Genomic DNA, 24,186 nt, shown 5'->3' on the forward strand with positions numbered 1-24,186 from the left:
TAGGATGGACTTTATAACTAGACTGCTTAGATTTGCATCCCAGCTCAACCACTTTCTGTGTGACCGTGGAAAATTTATATAAACTCCCTGTGTCTCACTTTCCTCCTCTATAAAATGGGGATAACAATGGTACCCAGTTACGAAGATTAATGAGGTAAGACATGGGAAGAGCGCAGTAGGGTAGATTTCTTTCCTCTATGTATATATCAATTTTTAGGGGCTTCTGAGATAGATTATCACCAACATGTCTTATCTTACTCCTGTCTTAAAGAGGAATGACTTTGGGCCTTTTCCTTTGTGTACAAAACTAGTTCTTGGTCTGAGAATAGCATCTAAATTTCATCGAGGCACTCATGACTTGACTTTTGTCCATCTTGATATTTTAAAATAATAATAGTAAGTACTCCTCAGATAGTAGCTAGTATGTGCCAGAAACTCTGCTGGGAAATTTATACACATCTGATTTACTCCTCACAACAATGCTTAGAATTAAATATTTCTCATTTAACAGATGAGCAAATGGAGAACTAACTAGTTTAAATAACTTCTTAAACTTTTTTTTCTTTTTTTTTTTGAGGAAGATTAGCCCTGAGCTAACTACTGCCAATCCTCCTCTTTTTGCTGAGGAAGACTGGCCCTGAGCTAACATCCGTGCCCATCTTCCTCTCCTTTATATGTGGGACACCTACCACAGCATGGCTTTTGCCAAGTGGTGCCATGTCCGCACCTGGGATCCGAACTGGTGAACCCCAGGCAGCTGAGAAGCAAAACGTGCCAACTTAACTGCTGCGCCACCGGGTCAGCCCCCTAAATAACTTCTTTATGAGCATTCAGCTAGAAGGAGAGCTGAGATACAAATCTTAAGTCTCTTTAACCCCCAGGCCTACAAATGCTCTTTCCACTACCCCACAATGCCTCTATAGTTCCAAAGAACTTACTGACTAGATATACTCTCACATACTACTTTTAGCCCACCTAATTTCTAGTTGTGTACTTGTGGGCTGCCCTGTTTTCTTCGTTTGAGTTCTCTTAATCCATTTTTAAAAGGATGTCTTTCCACAAACACTAACCTTTTTGGTTTAATCAGCTACGTTTGGCTTTTTTGTTTGTATTTCTTTTCAGAACCTTGAAATATTTGTAATGCTCCATACATATTAATCCAGAGCTCCCAGGAAGAGATTTAAAAATTTCCCATGCTTCCTGTGTATTTTTGTGTATCTTCAACAAAGATCTACTTTTCTAGATTTTAATACTTTTAAAATTACATAGGAATTCAAAAGTACTTTCTCTTTAAAAATAAAAAAAAAATTAAGCAAAATTTACAGATCAGGCTGAAGTTCTTCAATCCCTGTTCTATTCTCTACTCCCACCTTCGCCTAAAGCCCCGCTCCCTAGCCAGGCCAACTATCCTTAGGAATTTATATCTTTCTAGACAAGCACTGTCTAAGAAGTCTGTGATGATGGGAATGTTCTAGATCTGTCCTGTCCAATACAGTACCTACTAGCCTCAGGCAGCTACTGATCACTTGAAGTGTGGCTAGTGCAACAGAGGAAACTGAATTTTCAGTTTTATTTAATTTGAAGTAATTTAAATGTCCATGTGTGGCTACTGGCTGTTATATTGGATGGCATAGTTCTAGACCTTTGCATATGCTTTTCTGTTTACCTGTACACAATATAGTATTCTGTTTGTTGGTATGTATATATCATAAATGGTCTCATACTATATGTGTTGGTCTGCAGTTTGCTCTTTTTTTCAATTCAGTGGTGTGTCTTGGAGAGCTATCCATGTTATTACATAAAGTTATAGCTCATTGTACTTTTTTCTTAATTCCTAATTTTGTCAATAATTTCCTTTTCTAAAATGGATGTATCAGGTGGTGACATTCTATGGTGTTTTTCCCCTTCATTATCCTTGATGTGCCATTAAGGGCTGTGATATCCCAGTGAGGAAAGCTTTTATTTTATTGAGTAACCACCCCATATTTTGGACTCTTGGGTATACTATGATTAGAGGCTTTAAAAACCACATTATTATTTTTTTTTTACCACCCTTCGCATCAATGACTGTTAACAAAGGAACCAAGTGCTCAGTGGCCAGTTAGCTTCTGAAGACTTGCTGTGGGCTAGCTGAGGTAGGGTTCCAACACCTGCACTTGGTAATGGCATCTGTTGCATTGGTTCTCAGACTTTGGTGGATATAAGAATTGCCTAGAGAACTTTAAAAAATGCAAATGCATGGGCCCCATCCCTGGAGTTATGATTAGTAGGCCAAGGCATCTGCATTTTTAAGACCTTACCAGACTTGGTCCTGTTGCTTACGTGGTATTTTAGAAAGGGTCTCACCCTAGAGGTCCAGATATCACCTCTGGTATTAACTGTGGCAGGAAGCAACTTAGTGGATCTTTTTGTATCTCGATATTCTCAACTATCAGAAGAAAAAGAATCCTTGCTCTGATAGCTTCACAGGTTGTTGTGAAAATACAATGACATATATAAAATACTTTTTGAAATAAGAAGTTGCACAATTTTGTAAAAGTATTAAAGTATAAAATTCCTCTTAACCTAACACTATGGTATGAACCCTGGTGACACTAGTGATTTCTTGCTCCTCAGTTCTCTAAGCACTATGGTTCAGATATGTAAAAACCTCCCCAGTGTTTGAGATATTTGGCTCGGGTTTGATGTTCTTATTATCCACATTTGCTTTACAACCTCTACTGTATACCTCAGTCTTTTTTTTTTTTGACATCGAATTTGTGAAATTTTCTATTCTAAAAAGAAACTGGGATCTCAATAAGTTAAAACGCTGTTAAATCTGTTCATTTTGGGCATCAATTTGTGTGAAGTTTTAACAGAACACAGCTAGATCAGGAAGCTGAAAGTGCTGTGTCAGGTGGGAGATTTTTGATTATTAGTCAAGATGATTTGTCTCTCTGTTGTCACGCTTCTGCTCTAATCTAGGGCATTTTGGGTCGGCCATTTTCTAAAATGGCTGTAGGTTCCTTTTACTAACATAGCTTTATCATATAATCTGAGCGTTGTGCATGGCAGCTAATAGTGTTAAATGCTTTAATCACTTTTTCTGCTGTTTCAGCACTTTCTGATCATTGTTAGAAACAGTAATAGGTGTGTTTTGACACTCATTTTGTGCAGTGCAGGAAATCATTCTTACCACAATTGTCACATTTTCTCCACCTCCAAATAACTTAATGGAACGAGAAAATATTCTTCCCAAATATTTATTATTGCCAAGCTTCTTAGCACAGAGGTTTAACTTTTTCAGGAAGTTAACCAATTAACCTTACCTTTACCTTAAAGTGTGTGATTCTATAATGCTTAGTTTAATTTATGTTTGTTTTAGTGACCTTTTAAAAATTGTTAGACTTAGAGATATATAAGTTGAGAGCACATAAGACTGAAATAAGGATCTCTTTTCTTTCAGGTAAAAGTTGTGCACGGAGCAAGATATCAGAAAGTGTTTGAGGATGATATTTGCACCACAGTTTATTTTAAGTGATTGCTGTAATGACCAGTTTTAAATTGTTAGGTAATCTCAAAGGAAGATGAGCTAAGAGCACGTCAGACTGAAAAGAGGGTTCTTTGTCTTTCAGGTGAAGGTTGTGGATGAACGGAGGTATCGGAAAGTGTTTGAAGATATTGTACGCATCATGGACAGAATGGAAAATGACTTCCTTCCTTCCTTAGAACTCAGTAGGAGAGAGGTGAGCAAAAATACACAGCCGCCCTTCTACTGCCTGTTGTGGTTAGCACAGGCCAAAACATGTTACTTAGAGAAGGCAACACGGCAAAGTGGTGAAGACCATCTATGCTGAAGTCTCCTGGCACTGCCATTTAGTAGTTGTATGACCACAGATGAGTGTCTTACCCTCTCAGCCACAGTTTCCTTTTCTAGATAAAGGAGTGGTTGCAAGAATTACATGAGTTAATACATTCAAAGCTCTTAAAACAATGCCTGGCACAAAGTAAGCCCTCAGATGTTAGCCGCTCTAATTTAATATTTCAGAGTTCCTGGTTAATTCATATCTCAGGCACCAGGACTTGGTCACGGGATGAATGTCCTGACCCAAGGTTGGGTATCCTCTTAGGATCCCAGGAACAATCAGAGCAGCCTAAGGAAGTAGCAAGAGCTGCCTAACTCCTCCTCTGTCGGTATGAGTATAATAATACTCAAGAGAGGATGGTGTTACTGCTGGTTCAGTTAGTGAATGCATACGGCAGTTACACACTTGGTTAATAATTACCTTATTTTTTATTCATATTCTCTGTGGAATAATCCACTGACTTCCCCTACTAGTGATGCATGTTTGTGTCTGTCTGTTATTCCCCAGTTTGTGTTTGAGAATGTGAAGTTTCGGCAACTACAAAAGGAGAAGTTCCAGATCAGCAACAATGGACAGGTTCCCTGCCATTTTTCTTTCATCCCTAAACTTAATGACAGCCAGTACTGCAAGCCATGGCTTCGGGCTGAACCTTTTGAGGGCTACTTGGAGCCAAGTGAGTTTTCCCTTTACCATTGTCTCTGCTTGCAATGTCCCATCTCCTTATGACTCTCATCCTCTCCCTTTGTTTAACTTCCTGTTTTCTAACCATATGTGTCTTACCTTTACTGTCATTATTTTGGAGATACTTCTTCTGTGTGTCCAATCTTTTCTTCATCACTTGATTTTTTAGAGGACGCTTCTTCATTGGTTCTCATCCCCTTTTTGCTTGTCCGCTGGAAGTTTCTGTTACCATGTGTCATCTCTTATGTTTCAGATGAGACAGTGGACATTTCTCTTGATGTGTATGTCAGCAAAGACTCTGTGACCATCCTGAACTCAGGGGAAGATAAGATTGAAGATATTCTTGTCCTTCACCTGGATCGAGGCAAAGATTACTTCTTGACCATCAGTGGAAATTACCTCCCAAGTTGTTTCGGGACATCCTTAGAGGCTTTGTGCCGAATGAAAAGACCAATCCGAGAAGTTCCTGTTACCAAACTCATAGACTTGGTAAGAAACATCCTAAGACATGAACCTCCTTTAGGTATAATTTTCACAATACTTAAGTGATGTCCTCATTTTCTCTGTGCTTTCTCTTTTGGCAGGGGGCGGGGGTGGGGGGCTGTCAAATGATAAATAAGAATAAGAACGTCACTTTACTCTAGCACTACTTTCGTTAGATTAACCTAAAAGGAAAGAGGAGAGGGTAGTCTGTAATTGACTTTTGTCAGGAATATAATAGATAATACTAAAGTTCACGTAATTAGATTAAAGGCTGTCTTCTCAAAGACATAATACTTATTTGTTATGCTCTTCACACTTTATCATGTCCCTTTGGTATAAATTAGCATGTATGTGAGGTACAGTAAGTGGGGGAGGCAGTATTCTCCTCATTAAACATATGAGAAAATTAAGGCACAGAGACAATAACTTGCCCAAAGTGGGATAAGTTAGTATCAAATCTGTTGCCCAGGTTTTCTGACTCCCAGTCTAGTACTCCTCACTCTGTTATCATATCTAATCCAAGTCGAACTTGGCTGCTTGTTGCAGCTCAGATACCTATAAGTGAACCTGCCTCAGAACCCCCGAGGGCCCTTACACAAGCTCAGGTCCCTCCCCCCGCTCACCTCTGGTAACAGAATCAGAATCTCAGGGTGTGGGGCCTAGGAAGCTGCATTTTATCAGCATCCCAAATGATTACAATGTGCACTGAAGGTTGGCGTATGTTTGCTGTGACTCACTAAACAAAGGAAAAGAGTAGGATTTCCCTTTGCTGACCTCAAGCTATAATATCAGTGTCCTTATGGAGGAAATATTTATTATCTTCAGTAACATAAATTGATTTAGTAACAAGTTCGTCCTATTAAGAACTTTTCTTCTAAATGAAAATATTGTTGGCTTTATGTGCAGACTTCTTTGGGCTATAAAAGGGTATTCTTGGTCTTTTACCAAAGAAAATTAAGTGACATGACAGCCATCCGTTATCATTACCATTAGTATTCACGTTGATCCTTTCCGCCTGCTGGAACAGTGATTGTATCATCTAGCGGGGAGGGCTAGACCAGCAGGCAGGCTGCTGGCTTGTCTGAGTGTGATCTGTTCTGTTGCCATGGAATTGTTTTAGCTATGACTCAGATGGCAGATTAAAACACTCTGAGTCCAGCCTCAGCATTCTTTCTTGGAATTATGCTTGTTTCCCTAAAGCCTTCATGACAGTGTATTACCTCTGAGAGGGAACTATTTTCTTCAGAAGTTCATATCCTGACATTCTCTTATTTGTCATGATTCTTGTTTTTTCTTCTACCATCATATTCCTGTCTTTCAAATTTAGTATTTTACCTTTTAGAATATACTCTAAATGAAGTTGTTTCCCTTTCTTTACTACCCACTTCCCTCCATCCCAAACACCATTTCCCAGCTGTCTTTGTCCCAACTTTTTATTATGAAAATGGCAAATGTGCAGAAAAATTGAAAGAACAGTACAGTGAACACCCACATTCCTTACATACGTATATAGACATATACATTTTTTGCTGTACCATTTTGAGATTAAACGGTGATATGTCACTTTACCAGTGAACACTTCAGCCTGCTTCTCTTAAGAAGGAGGATAGCTTCTGTATATATAAGCACAATATCATTATTACACCTAAGAAAAGTAGCCAGTCCATATTCAGATTTCTCTAGTTATCCCCAGGATTTCTTTTATAGCTTTTTTTACAGTGAAAATCTGATCTGGATTCATGCAGTACATTTAGTGAGGTCTCTGCAGTCTCTTTTAGAGTCAAACAGTTATCCCCTTTTTCTCTTTAATGACATTGACTTTGTGAGAGTCCAGGGCAGTTGTCCAGTCAAAGATCCACCATTTCCTGAATCTGTCTGATTGTTTTCTCCCAGTAATTTTTTAATCTTATCCTTTCATACTCCCTCCTCCAACCTTATTTCCTATAACCTGGAACCTTGCTTTAGTTTTGGTCAGAGTTGGCAAAGACATTATAATACCTTTTACTGTAATTGTCCTGTGTTAATTAAAGGGACTGGAAGGAGGCTCAACTAGCATAAAAAATTTTTTTATTTTGTTTAAAATATTGTCAGGTAATTCAACCATGTTTGACCATGAATATGAAGTAGCAAAAATCTTTAGTGGAGTCAGTGGCTCTGTAGGAAGCCCCTTTCCTTCTTTTTGTATACAAATGATTCAAGGTTTGAAAAAATAGAACCTTGATCATTTTTTAATTACAAAATTGCTGAGTTCTTATTAACTTGTATGTGTGTGGTCATCATTTATCCTTTTAAAGCTTTTATTTTGTAGGATTTAGGATTCTGATTCTTTTCACAGCCTTTTGCATTTCAGTCTTAGTAAGTTCCTGTATCTCATTGTTGAGGAAATTAGCCATATTAGTGTGGGGCAGTGAAGGAGAAATCTAAGATTGTCTGTACCCCATTCGCAGTACCTTCCCACTCTGCTTTGACTTGATTTTGAGGTTCTGAAATGCTTTCTTAGGTTTGTTCATGTTTGTTCCAAGACCCAAGATGATATTTCAAATCCCATGAGACTATGCTATTAATAATGGTACCTGTTGCTTTCTTATGTATTATTTACTCTAAAATTTTGGAGAAACCAGAAATGAGTTCAGTGCCTGCATTGACTCTCCATTTACTGTTTCAGAAAGATTCTTGTGCCATATCTTCTTTCCAGCAAATGCGGAATGAAGTGACTGGCCTAAGTCCTTTTCAGTCTTCCTGCCCATACAGCTAAATTCTAAATCAAGGTTAATAGGGAGTTTGGTTAGAGATGATCTAAACATTAACTACCTTTACTGGCTAATGTCCAGTGTGTTTGCTAAGTCAATATTTTGGAAAGTCATTTAGAAAGTCCATGAGAGTTATGGAGCTTGTAATTTGTCTTAACAATAGATTCCTTTCCTGTGCTGTTTACTCAAGCCTTTACATGCCATAAAAGCTTATTGATTGACCAGCTTATCTCTTTGAAAATCAGTTTCTCGGAATCAGTCTATTTTGGCTTTAATGAATAGTTGATGCATGTAACATTAACATGACTAGAAATGAGTTCGGCACATAACAAAGTGAACTAGAGAAGTGACTTGGGGTTCACCAAAGAAGTATTTTGAGTCAAGTCCGAGTATTTAAGAAACTTATGTTAATATATTGGGTGAGCAGGCTCTTCCAGGCATAAGGGGCATCGTGAATAAAGGTTAGAAGGTGAAAGCAAAAAGACCATGTATGAAAGATTATAAGATTTCCCTTTGAAGAGGAAAGATTAAGGATAAAAGTGTGTGAAGCTGCTTAGGGCAGGGGATAGAGAGTCTCAAAGTCAACAGATGAATTTATGCCGGAGGGCATCTAGAACCATCAGAAGGCTTTGATGAGTAGTATGAGGTTGTAAATTGACACATTTGGAGGAACATTGTGGTGTTGCTTGTAGACTAGACTAATGGAGAGGAGACCAGGCTTGAACTCGCCAGATCTGGTTAAAGTTTGGCTTGTAAATACAGAGATGAAAAAAGTTGAGGGATGAGTGGACAAACTGTATTTGCTTGGGGACATGTCTATTAGGAGAAGCATTATCAAAAATTTGAAAAAATGAGAATAACAGCTTGGTGATTAATTCATCCCCAGTGCTCGCTCTGCTGGGTATTTACTTTGTCTTCCTGATCTGACCACCCATTTCTTCTCCTGTGAGATGTATGGTTTGTGTTTCTTCTCTTTGCATTTCACATGAACTAATCTTTTCTAGAAATTCAGAATCTGTTCAGTTTTCTGCTTTTTATTTCTAAATTTGAGTCTCCTTCTAAATGACCCTTTACATTATTTTAGCTGCGTTTACTACTGGGAAAGTTCCTCTAAGGGTGAATTTTGGGGTGAAGCGTGAGTTGCAATGCATTTGTAGTGTGTCAGTGTTTCCCCACTTGGGGAATCGTGAACTGGGTGCCTTTTTTTAATGTGATCAATGCATAGCCTTTTGCAGAGAGTGGGTAGGTCAGTTGAACTAAGTGACTAGCAGCAACCTTAGGACTACCTTAGGAGTATGTTGTTTATTAGTGAGGACTAAGTTGTGTTTCTGTTTTCAGATTTGAGCCAAGTGTTCATATAAATGTAATTTACATCTACTTTATGCCGTATGTAGCCAGAGAAGTAAACTCTCAATGTAAGCCTGCTGCCCCTCCACCAACAGCTAATCAAAGTCCTTTTGAGTCTTCTTTCAGAGTTTTCTCTTGTATCAATTCATTTTTTAAAAAATATTATTTCCACATCATTAAAGAGTCTACCCTCTCCTTGACCTACCTTGCTAGCCTTTTAATGATGCCTTTTGCCTCTATCTCCCTACCCTTCCATTTTTCCTCTTCAGGTCTGTCAGACTAATCTTTCTGTAGTATAGCTTTGAGGCCTATCACTTCCTTGCTTAAAGGTAGTTCAGTGGCTCCCCCATGCCTGCTGAATGCAATCCAGATCGTTTTCCCTGTCATTCAAGGTCCCCCAAAGTCTGACTTCAACATACCTTTTTCAGATTTATTTCCCGCTATTTTGTCAACATACCCCCATGCTCCCCACAAACCAGATGACTAACTTTTCTCCTAATCTCACCTTGTGATTTACCTTCCTGCACCTTTGTTTATTTCTTCCCCTTCCACTTGTAAGTCCCCTCCCTATCTCTACCCTTTAAAACCCCGTGAACCTTTTAAGGGCTAGTTAGGTCTCATCCCCATTGTGAAAAATCCCTCTCAGAGCCCCAACTGAAAGTCATCTTTCCTTCCTTTGAACCCCTATTTTGTTTGTTGTTTTAACCATTTATTGAGAACTCGTGTTTGTGAATTATAACAATATCAGGCCATAAATTGTGGGACTCCTTACCCCAACTCAGTTGCAAACCCGAGCCAGGGGCCATGTCTTTCTCCTCCGTGTAGTCTCATTTCTCATCATCCCCATCCCCTAAAGGCACTTAGTACCATTCCTTGCACTGGTAGAGGTCACTGCTCGAAGAAAACTTCTTTGAGGGCCTAGTTTGACAGGTTAGTATATAAAAACTCTGCCTAGTTTTACTCATCGTGTCATGTGGCGTGTATTCATGGGAGGGAAGATAGAGAAGTCTGTCAGACAGGCAGATTCTCTATTTGTTAATAAGTAGTCTTAAATTTTAGAAAAAGTTGTGCTCCAAAATTGTGTTAAATTACATGTTTGGTACTCTGAATTAACTTTCACATTAAAAAGTATTATAATTACAATGCTATAAATATTGTATACTTTATAAAGCACTATTACTCTGGTTATTTTTATTTCATTTTATATGTGGTATTTAAAAGTTTAGGTAAAACCACAAAAGCATGTTTAATTCATAATGTACCTAATAATACTAAAAAACCTAGCCACCAGATAGAACAGTTGTTTGGGGGAAATGCTTTCAGCTTTCCCACTTGGAATGTCGGGGAACACATCCTCCCTCCCTCCCTCAGCCCCCAGCACGTCTCGGACAGGAAGATCGAGCTTTTGCCTTTTCCTATCAGACCTCAGCTGTGTGATTTATACTCACGTTCTTGGGGGCCCATGGCAGGGTTGGGAGGATTCCAGTTGGGAGTTTCTGGGGAGGTGCAAGGAGCTTTGAGAGACCGGACCTTCTGCTGGCATACTGCACCACCACTTCCCCACCACCCCTGGGTTTTAGGGTGCTTCCCTGTCCCTATGAGGTAAATAATAGTCTCCCTGTTTTAGAGATGAAGAAACTGAGGCTTTATAAAGTTTAGTAACTTGCCTGAGGCCTGTACAGAATTAATAACAGGCAGAGCGAAGATTTGTACCCAGAACTGTGTAACACCAGTGCCTGTTCTCTCTCCACTAACCATGCTGCCTTGTGACTGGAGTTTCTCACTGTCTTTAGCTTGTTCTTGAGTGGTACATTCTCACAGCTTTCCCCTGCCTCTCTGTCCAGGAAGCAGTCACATTGTCCTTTTTGAGTTGTCTAAGGAAGCATAATCGTAATGACTATGGAGTCAGTCACATGTGAGTTCTAATCCTGATTCGGCCCCTTACTACCTAATAGCATGACCCTGGGTAAATAATTTAACCTCTCAGAGCCTCAGTCTCCTCATTTGTAAAACGGGAATAGTATCTACTTTGCACATGTCTGCAGACTAAATGACATTGTATATGAGCACTTTGCACGGTTCCTACTACATGGCAGATGCTCTCTAAGTGGTGGCTGTAGTTATTGTTGTTCTTGGATTGTAATAATAGCACAAAAGACAGAGATGATTAAAAAGGTACCTTCTTATCATTTCACCGCATATGTATATCAAACCATCATGCTGTACACCTGAAACTTATACAGTGATGTATGTCAATTATTTCTCAATAATACTGTTAGGGAGAAACTGAAAAAAAAGTACTTTCTTCTCTGCTTCTCTTATTTCTCTTATACCCTATAGGAAAACACAACAGGGCATGCCAGGGGATCTTCTGGTCCCCAAAGTCTGAAATGACATTAATTTACATTTCAGAAGGACCTCCAAATTTGGGGACTCTAGGGACCTTTGGGGAGAGGAGTGTGGGATACCGCTTAGGAGGCTACCTAGAGTGAGAGGAATGGCAGTGGCGGGGAGAGAAGCTTACCATCTCCTTCTGAATGGCCACTGTCGGGCTTACAACCAAATTCTTCCATTGACGTGACATTAGGGTGAGGTGAGAAGCCACACAGTGCAACAGCAGGGCCTGCCTCCAAGCAGCATGTGGAAAGAAGACAGCAGCGGGCATTTGGCTGGGTCAGCTGGCAGCTGCCAAAGAAAACAAAAGCAAAAGGACTGCACATGCATATTTCTTGAGTGATAGTCTCAATAAACTGCACAAAAATTTGATATGCATAATAGAGAACTTTGCATATGAGAGTGTGTTCCTTTTTCAATAATCATGATTTATTTGAAGAATTTAAAGCTGTTTAAAGCATATGTATCCAGTAAGCTAGTGAGTTCTAATAATACTGATCTGTTTCTAATTCTGTAAATTAATTCTAATCATTTTCTATCTGTCAATGACCTTCTTTTCCTGCTCTGCTCTCAGGAAGAAGACAGCTTCCTAGAAAAGGTAATGCAATCCATTGGTGGTTGTGAGTTTCCCTGTGCTTGATTAACACTTAACTGTGGTCCCTGGAATTTGTCCCTTAGGCTTTCCCGTATCAGAGACCTCTAACTCCATGAGAATCCCTGAAAGTCCTGCCAGCTGTCTTAAAGTGTGTCTGAAGTACAGGAAAGATATTTACTGTACTGGTCAAGTCATTGAGACCCTGCAGATAAAAGCACTAGTGCTCAGGATTCCAGGCTCAGACTTTTGAAATGAGAAGTAACTGAAGAGCTGTCTTGATGTATCTGAAAGCTCAGGAGGTAGAGGAGGGTACCGCTTAACTGTCCTCCTTTTCCAGTGACAGTAAAACCAGAAGTGGATTTTTGTTGCAGTGAGAGTGATTCGGGGTTGGTGATAATAGTGATTAGTTACTGAAGGAATGCATAGATATGGTCAAGAAATAGAGCATAGAAGAGAACCATAGAGCTGAACAAGATCATAAGGGATCATCCGTCCAGCTCTCTGCCTTCAGACAGGATAAGGTGTTTTCTCCATTCTAATCAACGAGACAACCAAGGCTCAGGAAGGTTGAAACACTCGCTAAAGTCATACTGCTCCTGACACCAGGGGTGTGGGGTGGAGGGGACTGGAACCCAGGTCTGCCGAATGCCTAGTGGAGGAGCCTAGGGAAGCACTCCTGCAGTGCGTTGCCGCCTCTCCGCCTTCGAGCTGGAGAGTGCCTGGCCCCACACAGGACTGTCAAGTAGAGAAGCGCGGGCTTGAGAAGCGTTCTTAAAGCACTTCCACTCAGGATCTAACGTGCCCTCACCATCTGACAGAGTTTAATGTTTCAGTGCTGGGGACACTGTACTGTTTTTGTGCTTTAGTTTTTAGCACTAAGGTCACAAAGTGTAGGCTTATCAGGCACCGAATGTGTCTCGTTGAAAGAAGACAAAGTGGGCCTGGTTTCCCTTTGAAAATTAGAGTTCAGGATAATTTGTGGGCTTTTTAAAAACTATTGTTTCTTGTGCATGATCTTTCTCTAGACTTCAGAGACATAAGTATGACATTTCATGTTATCATACATGAATTTGAAAGTGGATAGCCGATGGTGTATATAACCTACTGACATTTTATTAACCTTTTTAAACCACTAAGGATTGAGACGACTCTGCTTCCCAGCCCTTTCCTGTTAATAACAGGCCATGTTCTGCCTTTTCATCTTGGACAGTGCTTTGTATTGCCTTAATGCCTTAGTACAGGAAAAGTGCCAACTGGATGTCAGATTTTTTAAAAAGTACATGAATCAGTGCTGACTAATTTATGTATGGTAAGTTTGGAGGCATCTGCTAAGGAATCTGTACATGTGTTGCATGTGGTCCAGAAAATGAGCAGAGTGCATTATGGACAGTGTTTTACCTCAGAAATCATGTGTATGCCTGGATTTAATACTTGCAACTGGAAAGACGTTAGTGGATGAGCCACTGATAGAATTTCTGCCAGCTATAGGGAACACGGATATCAAGTGCTGGAATCCCAGGGAAAGAAAAGAAGGAAGCAAAATGAATGTGAAGAAAATAGATTTTAAATGGTAACCAACTGTCATGCTCCCTTGTCTTCCTCATTCCCTTAGAAAGGTGCAGCGGCTTTAAAAGGTCGCCGGTGCTTAAAGAAGGTGATGTGAAGAAGAGCACTGAGCTCCTCTGTAGTGTACACAGTCTCTGGAAGGAGTGAAATGCTTCTTTTCCGTCCCTTAAAGTGACATGGCTGGGGGTTGTGGATGGAATTAACAGAATTTCCTAAAGTTGAACATAGATAATATATGACCTTTAGCTGGAGGTGGAGGAGGGGAGAAGATGCAAAAAATAGGTCACCGTTTTCTCCACTAGGATTTTTCTGAAGGCTGCCTTCAGATGCCTTTTAACCTATTTCAGACATCTTTATAATTTAGTTTATAGTTGACTATATAAACATAAGATAATTGAGTTTATTCCCCAGCCATTTTCAAGTTCAGATTTAGTTATTGATCTAATTTACGTCACTTCTGGGTTTTTCTCTTAGATTCTTTCAGGAGACTCTAACAGAAAGTAGAAAGATAGGTGAAAGGAATCAAAGCCCTGAGAAATCTTTGCTGAGGTACTAATATAAAGAATAACTTCTGGACTCAGACTCGACATTTTTGTAGTATATCTGGCTTTTGGTGTGCTGTATTCAGTTTATTATTTTTGGATCTTAACGCTTATAAGTTTAGTGCCTTAAGATTAGATCTTCTGTCAGGTTTGAAATACTCATGTATGTAGGTTTAATCTGGAGAATTATCTTTAATTCCTGAGGACCAGAGAACCTCATTTAAATCAACAATGAGAACTGTATTTGTGGTGAGACCTGAAAAAAGAATAGGTTGAAGTCAACAAAAACTGAAGTAGATGCTGCTCTCTCAAAGTCCTATATTAACAGTTGTAATTTAATGGTCCACAAGTTTCTGGTGGTGTGTGGACTCTACCCTGACTGTACTGCTGGGCCACTGGTTCTCAGTGTCACCCTTGAAAGGATTTACAACAGCCAATGAATCCATGTGATAAACATCATAAACCCAAGTAGAATGCTTAACAGTTAAGTGAAACATCTAGAAAAGGAGATCCTTTAACTGTGGGAATCAGTATTGAGTGCCCTCTGACCAGGGCTGTCCCCAGTGAGAAAAATAGGAAAAATCATAAGAGATGAAGATCAAATTGTACTCCACATTAGCAGGATTTGAAGAAGATTAAGTTACACACACACGTTCTTATTAAGATCCCTTTGATTCTCATCCCTTTTCATCTCTTAGGAGAAATCCCTTCTTCAGATGGTTCCCTTGGATGAAGGTGCCAGTGAGAGACCCCTTAAAGTCCCCAAGGAGATCTGGCTTCTGGTAGATCACTTATTCAAATACGCCTGTCACCAGGTAAGTGAGAGAGGGCCTGCCCTGCAACTTTGGAAGGTGTGTGAGTCCAGTGGGAAATGATAATGCCTCGTGTCAGTATAGTGCTTTTAACTTCCCCAAGCTCCCTCCAGAACAGCACTGTCAGATCGCCTGGGCAGATGGAGGTATCCCTGTTTACAGACTTGAGAGCTGAGGCATGCCAGCTAAGTGATTTACCTAAGATGACAGCATAAACATAGTGGCGGAGCTGGGGCTGAGGCTGTAATGCCTGCTTTAGCTGTCATGCAGGCAGTGCAGATTTTAAAGTCCAAAGCAAACTTCAAGCCCGTTTCTTTAATTTGGTCCTCATTTTTCTTTTAAACCCTATCTAAAATATTGGCCAGCCCCCACCCATTCTCCCAGAAAAGAGAAATTTCTTGGGACCAAGCTGAAGGATAATGTTTTCTTATCTACTGAAGAGTAATAGAACTTGAAAGCAAGGTTTAGTGTGGACATACCATTTACTCCTGCCCTAGCATTCCATAGTATCCATATTTGAATGCACTTCTACTGTTTGGACTCTGCCTTCTACTTGTCAAGAGGCTAGAAGTGGGGATACCTGGTCTCCTGATCTAGCCATCTAGTCTCCCCTGCCATATCAGGTATAGGCTAAAACCTTTGAAGGTAATTTTCTGGTTTGAAATAAAATTTCACACGGATTATAGAGATGATAAAGGGAAAAGGTGCCATTGTCGCGCCTCCTTTCCTAATCATGAATCCCTATGCATACCACCCTTCCCTTTGCTTCCTGCTGCTCTCCTGATTCCTGGGTGGTCTTCAGAGTTTTAGGGCTGATTATTTTGCCTTGTTCCATTCATTGTGACCTCTTCGGTAGGAGGACCTGTTCCAAACCCCTGGAATGCAGGAGGAGTTACAGCAGATCATTGATTGTCTGGATACCAGCATTCCCGAGACAATCCGTATCCTTTTCAGCAAAAGCTTAGGAAGCTGGATGAGTACTTGGCCAAACTCTTCTTCCTACCTACGTTTGATTTTTGTGTTTCCATCTTTATTTTCTTCATAACTGTCTTCTGTTATAAGGTAATCATTGACCATACAGTTGTTTCTCAACTCCTTTCAGGAAGCTTTTACCTCTCTCCGCGTCAGACTCTTACTAAAAGAAATCAAGGAGTAGATAACAGTGACTTTTAATAGGCATGGAACATAAGACCCACAGCACTGGACTGTGCTGCTTCAAGTGGTTAATCACTCCCGCCACCACGTGTACTGTCACTAGAACAGGGAGGAGGATTGGAAACATTGGTGACTAGTTTCCAGGACTGATCCAGTGTGAACTGTCATTCTGCAGGCTGTATTCCCCTGACCCTCAAGTTGGGCCAAACCTCCCAAGAGTCTTTGATCAGTTCTATAACAATTCACCTACAGCATACCTGGACCAATAAAAATCAAACCCCAGTTAGGATCAGTGTGCCCTGAATAAGAGGAAGGAAATAGTCCCTGAAGGAGCTTGAGGAAGGACGCAGCTGGGTCTCTGTGTGGCCTTATTCCTGGAGCCCCTTTCCCTTGACTTAAGTCAATCCAGCTGGCAGTAATCACTCTGTGGCTGAAGCACTGCTCATTTTCCTGGAAGCCCTGCCAGAGCCCGTCATCTGTTATGAGCTTTATCAGCGATGCCTGGACTCTGCTCAGGATCCTCAGATCTGCCGACAGGTGAGTTTTATTGCTCTGAAGATGTGTTTGGGGCAGGTTTCCCCATAGAGAAATCATCAATTTTACAAAGCCAGATGGGCAGCCAGCTATGTGGTAGGATGGGTCTCGATCTGTTATTGATGGCAGGACACCAGCATTGAGAGTTGGGACCCTTAAATCTTAGGTTGTGTCATTTCCTATTGTATTTGCCACCCTTTTCCAGTTGGCCTATTGAGTAGAGTGGCTATCTCTACTCTGCAGCACAATTGGTGAAGCTGATCATACATGAGGTTCTGGCTGACATTATCAGGAGGGGTGCGTGACACTTGTGAACCTTTCTTCTTTTGTCTTCTTGGTGTTTTTTTTTTAACCTTGAGATGATGTTGATGCACAATAGCTGATGATACCTCTGAATCAGACTAGTGAATATCAAGAGGAGCTCCCATCCATGCTAAAGACATTGCAGAGAAAACCATTCAGCTTGGCAGATGCCATAGCTACCTGGATGGAGAGATGGGAAAAGACCTCCTTGTGAGGCAGATTGTGCATGTGAATGTTTAATGACCACATGGCCTGGTTATTGAGTGGACAGGGACCAAACAGTATGACCATTCCGACTTGGAAGTTATCATTTGGCCGGTGCTGTGTTGGTCGTGAGTAAATAAAGGAAGGTTGTGATAGATGAATGGGGTCCTGTCCTTACAGGACCTGTCCTTGGATTATAAACTCCTTTTTGGCAACTATAAGCTCTTTTTACTCCCTTCTTCCACCTGTTCTCACTGTCGACCCCCTTTTGTTAAAACAGGTGATTTCCCAGCTTCCAAGGTGCCATAGAAATGTTTTCCGTTACTTGATGGCATTCCTTCGAGAACTCTTAAAATTCTCTGAATACAACAACGTCAGCACCAACATGATTGGTAAGAGTACTTTATGAGAATGGCCACATGGGGGTGTTGGTTGGGACAGCCTGTGTCCAGTGCACATAGTGTATTCCTTCCTTAATGTCCAGGCACATGACAGTCACTTCCCTTTCACTGCTCTCGTTCCCTGGCCCCCAGCCCCTAGCCCTGAGGCTTTGCTTAGGTTGTGTCTGACAAAGGGTTTTCCCCTTTGCTTTCTCTCGCCCTGTAGCCACTCTCTTCACTAGTCTTCTCCTAAGGCCTCCACCCAACCTCATGGCCAGACAGACTCAAAGTGACCGCCAGCGTGCTATCCAGTTCCTTCTGGGTTTTCTGCTTGGAAGCGATGAAGACTGATAAGTCTTTTCCTCTTACTACTCTCCGAGATTCTAGAGACAGAAGATCTCGGGCACCAAGTATTTCAGAATGATTTGAAAGTCATGCCACAGGAAGGGTCTATTGCAGATTTTCGAGGCTGCTGGCGTGAAAAAGTTCTGTTTCTAGCGCAAAAGGAAAAGAGTCTCCTAATCCCTCCCCTACCATATCCTACACAGCAAAATACTTTTAGACTTATATTGCCAAGCCAAAGTTACCATATTTTGGTGTTTTTGTGTTCTCTTTATAAGGCAAAGAGATCTGTATTTATACTCCTTTACCTGGGGATGTGTTTGTTGCCCTCCTTCCCAACTGTCATTATTGTCCTTAGCATCCTAGGCCTACATTCTGAGATGTTCCCATTCTAGGCCTACAAGCACTACTTACTGTAGCTCAGACTTGTCTGTAGTCCTTTGTCTAAAGCACTTTTGCCCCACCTCCTCCCTTTGCACTCCACTCCACTAGTACTATCATGTCGAAGGCAGTCTGAGTGAGGCTAGTGACTCCTTGGGTGTCCCCAATAGTGAGTTAACCATCTACACGTGGTTGTTACATGCATTTGTGCATTTCTACTACGGTGCGTCTGTATGTCTGTGTAACATTGGCCTTTTCGTGGATCTGCACTGGGTGGAACCATATTCTCTTGTCTCAGACCATATTTAGTAGCAGAACTTTAGGAACTACTAGAGATGACATCCCATCGATGTGAGAAGAATCACAATCAGAGTGGAAGCGCTTTGGGTATTTTAAGAGTGAGAATGTTCATGTTTGACAAGTCCTACTTCCTACCATCCATTTCTGTTCTTATTTAAATTTCACATGAGATCTAATCCTGGGTGTCTGTGGGACCCATCCCCCACTTAGAAATCCGCCTCCGGAGCAACACTTGCACCACAGTAAAAAAGGGAGTCTGCACCTCAAGTGAGCCTCTCTAGAGATACTCCTCCTCCCCCCAGCAAGGGTATTGAAGATAACCTTTAGGACCCCCTTTCTCCAGTCTCCAGAAGTGCCAGGGGGCAGATGTTGCCCCCTCCCTCATCAGGGCTGACTCTGGGCTCCACAGCCAGCTCCCCCTAGCTCCCAGGCACCTTATCCAGTACTGTGTAAAAGAGACTGTCCAGTGGGACCAACCAAGCAACTTTCTCTCCCACCCGAGACAACCCTTGAGCTTTTCATTTACTCAAGCTCTGTGGGGCAGCCTTTTTTTTTTAAATTAATCTATGTTGGTTGGCAAACCAGCCACAAGCCACTGACTACAGAACTGCCTGATGCAATTGACTTCCTCCTGGTTTTCTTTCATTAAAACCACCCTAAGTTGACTCATTCTTGCCTGTTAACGTTAAATCCAAGGAGCCTAACATACAGGCTCTGTGTCTGGTCCTTGGCACTGACTCCTGATGCTTCCAGCACACCAAAGGAGAGAGCCAGGGGAAACACCACCACTGAGGGTTCTCCAATTCCCCCATCTCCAAAGTTGAGTTCTTTGGGGGAAGAAAAGGTACGTAGCCTGCAGTATGCTGGTTAAACCCTTTCCTGATTGGCAGTTACAGAACTAGGAGTCAAGTTATTGGTGCCAAATAGCTGCAGATCTAATAGGTTGGGGGCTGGGTGTTGAACTTACTTAACAGAAGACTGCGAGCAGAACACTGTGGTCATCTCCACTAGGCTAGCAAGTTATCACAGGAGAGGCAGTTTATAGAAGCTGGGGCAAGGTTGTAATACAAAGACGGGGAAATGCCCGTCCTGGGTGCATTTTCTAGTCTGTTGCCAACCTGGGAGCTTTGGGTGATCAAAGATGTGGTTAGTGGGGGCTGTGTACAGCGTCCTAGCTCTTTCTTCACAAGGCAAATGCACTAAGTTGGTTTAATGCCTCAGCCTTTTTGCCAGCTCTGGTCCTGGGATGTACACAGGTTTGAGGGTTTCAGACAATCTCTAGGTAGGGGAGACAAAGAGATAGAGCAGACACAGAAATCTGCTTCCCTACTGTGCCTACTCCAGCATCCCAACCTTGAATTCCTAAGTACCTCTAACGTACTGCTTCATAGCTCCTCTCAAGGAGTTCAGATCCAACTGGTATGGAAGGACTCTGCATCTATTGTTTTAGGGAAGAAATGGTTCAAACCCATGTGGCGACGTTGCATTAGTCTCCCTCTCACTGTTTTCTGATTCTTCTTCTGTAATTGTTTGTTATATTTCCCCAAAATGTCTTGGTCACTAAGCAAAGCTGCTAGTGGGATTCTGTATTTCATGTCATCTTTTTTATTATAATTTATTGCAAATTTTTTTTCTGAATAAATATATGTTGTGTGAAAAATCAAAGTGTGATCTTGCTGAGGAAGAGCTGAGAAGGGAGGCTCATGTCACTGGGTCTCCCTTGACTGCTGCAGTCTTCCCAGCTCAGTTCTTGTCTTAGAGGGAAGTAGCATAAGAATTCTCAGTATATTTGCCCTTGGGGAGCAGAAGAAGCCACGTACTTTCAGAGGCTAATAAAGAAGTTACAGTGCTTTCAGAGGCCAGCCAAGGATCCTTATTTTAACCCTGGGGATTCAGACAACAAAATAACACTGTTATGAGAAAGGATGCTGATTCTTAATGCGCGTAAATGTCACATTGGGTCAGATCCATGATTGCTCCAGCCCCAGAAATCTCACAAACCCCAGCGTACACATTTTGGGAGAACCCAGTTGTCCTTGCCAACCTAGCCTCAATAGTTTAGGCATGCCCCGCAGACAGCCTGTTTTCACATAATTCATTCTGCAACGCTTGAAAACCAGTTTTGAACTTTTATTACCTCTTGGGGTGGCAAAGTCCATAAATTTAGTACTTTTTTTGGCTTCAATCTGAACTCTGACACTTGAGGAGGAAACCCCTAATTTGAGCACAATGCCTGTATTCCCCTGCTCATCTCCATCATGAATTTGCGCATTCTGATTCCATGCCCTTTGAGACTGAAGAGGCCTCAACTGGAGGTTTCTTCTCAACCAGGGCCTTCTTCCAGTTCCCTCTGACTGTGAGCTTGACCCTAATGAATGTGCTGATTCAGTGTTGTCATGAACAGTTTTTCTAGCCCCACCCGAAGCCTTGGCAGAAGAAAGTGTTTCCTTCTGAGAGTGATTTCTCTGCAGCGGATGGAGACTGACACCCGGTAGTTTTTACACAGCAGACAATGTGGTGGAGCAGCCTCAGTGACCACCTTTCCAGAGGTTAGCAGCTGCATCCCAGGCTACTGTTCAGGAGAACTGCTGGGCCTTTCTCACTGCAGAGCAAGTTGAAGTCCTGGCTCTTGGTGTAGCCTAATAATCTAAAGCCACATACCGCCGCATTGGGATCACAAAGTTAGGGAGAGAAACTTAGTGATGGACTAACCTAATCTCGTTGTTCCAAAGGGCAAAGTCAGGCCCAGAGGGGACAATGAGGGACTTAAGCATAGTGGGGAAAAAAGAGTTTAAGCTTTGGATTTAGACCTCTTTCTTTTTTCTAACTTTTAAAGTTTTTTTTTTTTTTTTTTTGAGGAAGATTAGCCCTGAGCTAACATCTGCCACCAATCCTCCTCCTTTTGCTGAGAAGACTGGCCCTGGGGCCAGCCCAGTGGCCAAGTGGTTAAGTTCACGCACTCTGCTTCAGCAGCCCAGGGTTTTGCCGGTTTGGATCCTGAGCACGGACCTAGCACCACTCATCAAGCCATGCTGAGGCAGTGTCCCACATACCACAACTAGAACGACCACAACTAAAAAATATAGAACTATGTACTGGGGGGCTTTGGGGAGAAGAAGGAAAAATAAAAAATGAAAAGACTGGCCCTGAGCTAACATCTGTGCCCATCTTCCTCTACTTTATATGTAGGACGCCTGCCACAGCATGGCTTGCCAAGCTGTGTGTAGGTTCGCACCTGGGACCTGAACCAGCGAACCCTGGGCTGCCGAAGCAGAACGTGCAAACTTAACCACTGTGCCACCGGGCCAGCCCTTTTCTAACTTTGTATTACAAAATATTTCAAGCATGTAGAAAAGTCGAAAAGAAGGATACAGTGAGCATCCTATATACCCTTAACCTGCACTCAACAACTATTCACATTTTGCCACAATTGCCTTTATCTCAGAGAGCCCTGATTTTCAATCTCGGTTCTGCCCCTCCTCACTGTGACCCTGGACTAGCTAACCTCTAGTTTCCTAGCCTATAAAATGGAATGGGAATAGTACTGATCTTATATGACTTAACTACATCAATCTCATCACTTCCCTCTTGAAAACCCCTCAGTGATTTCCGAGTGCATTTAGAAGAAAATCCAACTTTCCGGCCCACCAGCCATTGCGTTATTAAATGAGAAAGAAACGAAGTAGCAAGCATAGTACCTGGCACGTAGTGGGTGCTGTATAGATGTTAACCTATGTCCCGCCGCCCCGCCCCAGCTGTCTACTATATTACATTGACTCTACGACACTGCGAAGGCTCTCTGGCTCTCATTTGATGTTAACAACCTTGTCAGGTAGGTAAAATTGGACCCCATGCTCAGCCTCCTCTACTGCCCTCCTTCCCTCTACCACAGATACACCGCCGTGCCACCTTCCATACTTCCGTATTTCAGAGTTGGCCGCAAATCTTGGGAGTGGGGGTGAGGTGTAAATGAAAGGATGAATACTGAGCCCCATCACCAGCATGTGACGTCTGGTTACTGTCAAGCCTCAGGAACCACCCCCACCGCTCTGCCCATTCCCCCATCAGCCTCCCTTTGCTCTTTCCCACGCGGCTCTGCCCTGCCTTGGTAGTGCCTGGCTCCTAGCCCTTCTTTCATCATCTGCTTCGTGCATCAATTCCCCGTTTCCACCTTTTGCTTCTCCTCACCTGAAATGATTCTTACCCAGCCAATGCTACCTCTCTTCTATGGAAGCTGCTCCCATCCCCCAGCTCCCTGGGAGGAGAAGAGGGGCTTGTCTCTTCCTTGGTCACACTTGGAAGCCGTGGTTCTGTGCCGTTCACTTTCCCCATCTTCAATTTGGATGAGTGGTTCTAAACCCTGGCTACTCTAAAGTTATCAAGGGCGTGTTTCTCCAAGTTTCGTCCCCAAACCAACATCACCTGGAACCTGGTCTAAATCAGTGCTTCTCAACCCTAGCTGCGTAACCTGGGGTACTTAAAAAATACGAATGCGTAGGCCCCACCTTAGACTGAATGCCTACCAGTAACCCTCCCCCTCCTGCCACTGTATTCTGACACTGTCCTTTCACTCCTACCAATGAGCTAAGCTCTTTCCCACCTCAGGGCCTTTGCACATGCTGTTTTCCCTACCCAGAAACACTCTTTCATGCACTTTAGAATGCCTCAGCCTCCATCTTTGCTGTACCTAATCCTAAGTCACCTCCCACCTGGTCCCATTCACTTTCTTTGCTCTCATTCCTGGGCTTCCTGGCACAGCATGCTGACTGGCTGACTGGCCCTGGGCCTGCCATATACCATTCATTCCACAATTCTCCTCTTCATCTCTTGCTGACCTTTCATAGATCTGCATCTCAGGGACCAGGGAGACAGGAAATCGTAGTGGTTCTTCACGTAAGTCCAACAGCCAGACTTCCTGGGTTCAAATCCAGCTCTGCTACTTCATAGATGTCTGACCTTGGGCGAAAGTTAACTGACTGCTTTGGGCCTCAATTTCCACATCTTAAAATGGAAGTAATAATAGTACCTTTCCTCATAGGATCGTCATGAGATGAAATCAGCTGTTACGTTTAAAGGACTTGAAACAGTGCTTGGTGCATAAGTGCTAAGTAAATGGCAGCTAGTATAATTATTCCCAAACCCTCCACTGGCCTCAAGGCCCAGACCCCGCTTCCACTGCCCTTCAGCCCTCAGCAGGTGACTGCACCCTTTACTTTGCGAAAATGTCAAAGCGGTCAGCTGAAGCAGCCCTCTCAAAGCCCTGCCCTGATATCAGAATGTCTCCAGCTTCACCTCCTTCCTCCCCTTTCCCACCTGTCTCAGAAATACGTGGTCCTCCTCCTTGCTAAGTTCAGCTCTTCCACTGCACTTTGAGCCCTTCTCCTCCCACCCTCACTGGATTTGTTCCCGTCAGCCATCACCCCTGTCCTTGCATCTTCAATAGCAGCCATTCAACAGGCATCTATTGCGCGCCTGCTGTGTGCCAGGCGCTGTTCGAGGTCCTGAGGATATAGACGTAAACGTGATAAAGTGGCTGCTCTCACGGTACTGTCACTGGGAAGGAGGGGCAGGA

At 42.3% G+C, this 24,186-nt stretch overlaps 1 protein-coding gene across 5 annotated transcripts in view; it reads left to right on the plus strand.

Annotated features, from left to right (window-relative positions):
* The window catches only part of OCRL (OCRL inositol polyphosphate-5-phosphatase), a 48,894-nt gene extending 27,127 nt beyond the window's left edge, over positions 1 to 21,767 (plus strand). For 2 of the 5 annotated variants that reach the window (XM_070502305.1, XM_070502309.1), the window contains 9 exons: positions 3,615 to 3,725; positions 4,353 to 4,518; positions 4,780 to 5,015; positions 12,075 to 12,098; positions 14,902 to 15,018; positions 15,872 to 15,956; positions 16,580 to 16,707; positions 17,492 to 17,603; positions 17,818 to 20,279. In XM_070502305.1, coding sequence (XP_070358406.1) covers positions 3,615 to 3,725; positions 4,353 to 4,518; positions 4,780 to 5,015; positions 12,075 to 12,098; positions 14,902 to 15,018; positions 15,872 to 15,956; positions 16,580 to 16,707; positions 17,492 to 17,603; positions 17,818 to 17,942 — 1,104 coding nt within the window. In that variant the 3' untranslated portion in view covers positions 17,943 to 20,279. Of the gene's footprint in view, positions 1 to 3,614; positions 3,726 to 4,352; positions 4,519 to 4,779; positions 5,016 to 12,074; positions 12,099 to 14,901; positions 15,019 to 15,871; positions 15,957 to 16,579; positions 16,708 to 17,491; positions 17,604 to 17,817; positions 20,280 to 21,476 lie in introns of those variants that run through there. The other 3 variants (XM_070502306.1, XM_070502307.1, XM_070502308.1) reach the window with 3 other exon arrangements.
* The last annotated feature ends 2,419 nt before the right edge of the window (positions 21,768 to 24,186 follow it).

This window comes from Equus asinus, chromosome X (genome assembly GCF_041296235.1).
Source record: "Equus asinus isolate D_3611 breed Donkey chromosome X, EquAss-T2T_v2, whole genome shotgun sequence".
Lineage (NCBI taxonomy): Eukaryota > Metazoa > Chordata > Mammalia > Perissodactyla > Equidae > Equus > Equus asinus.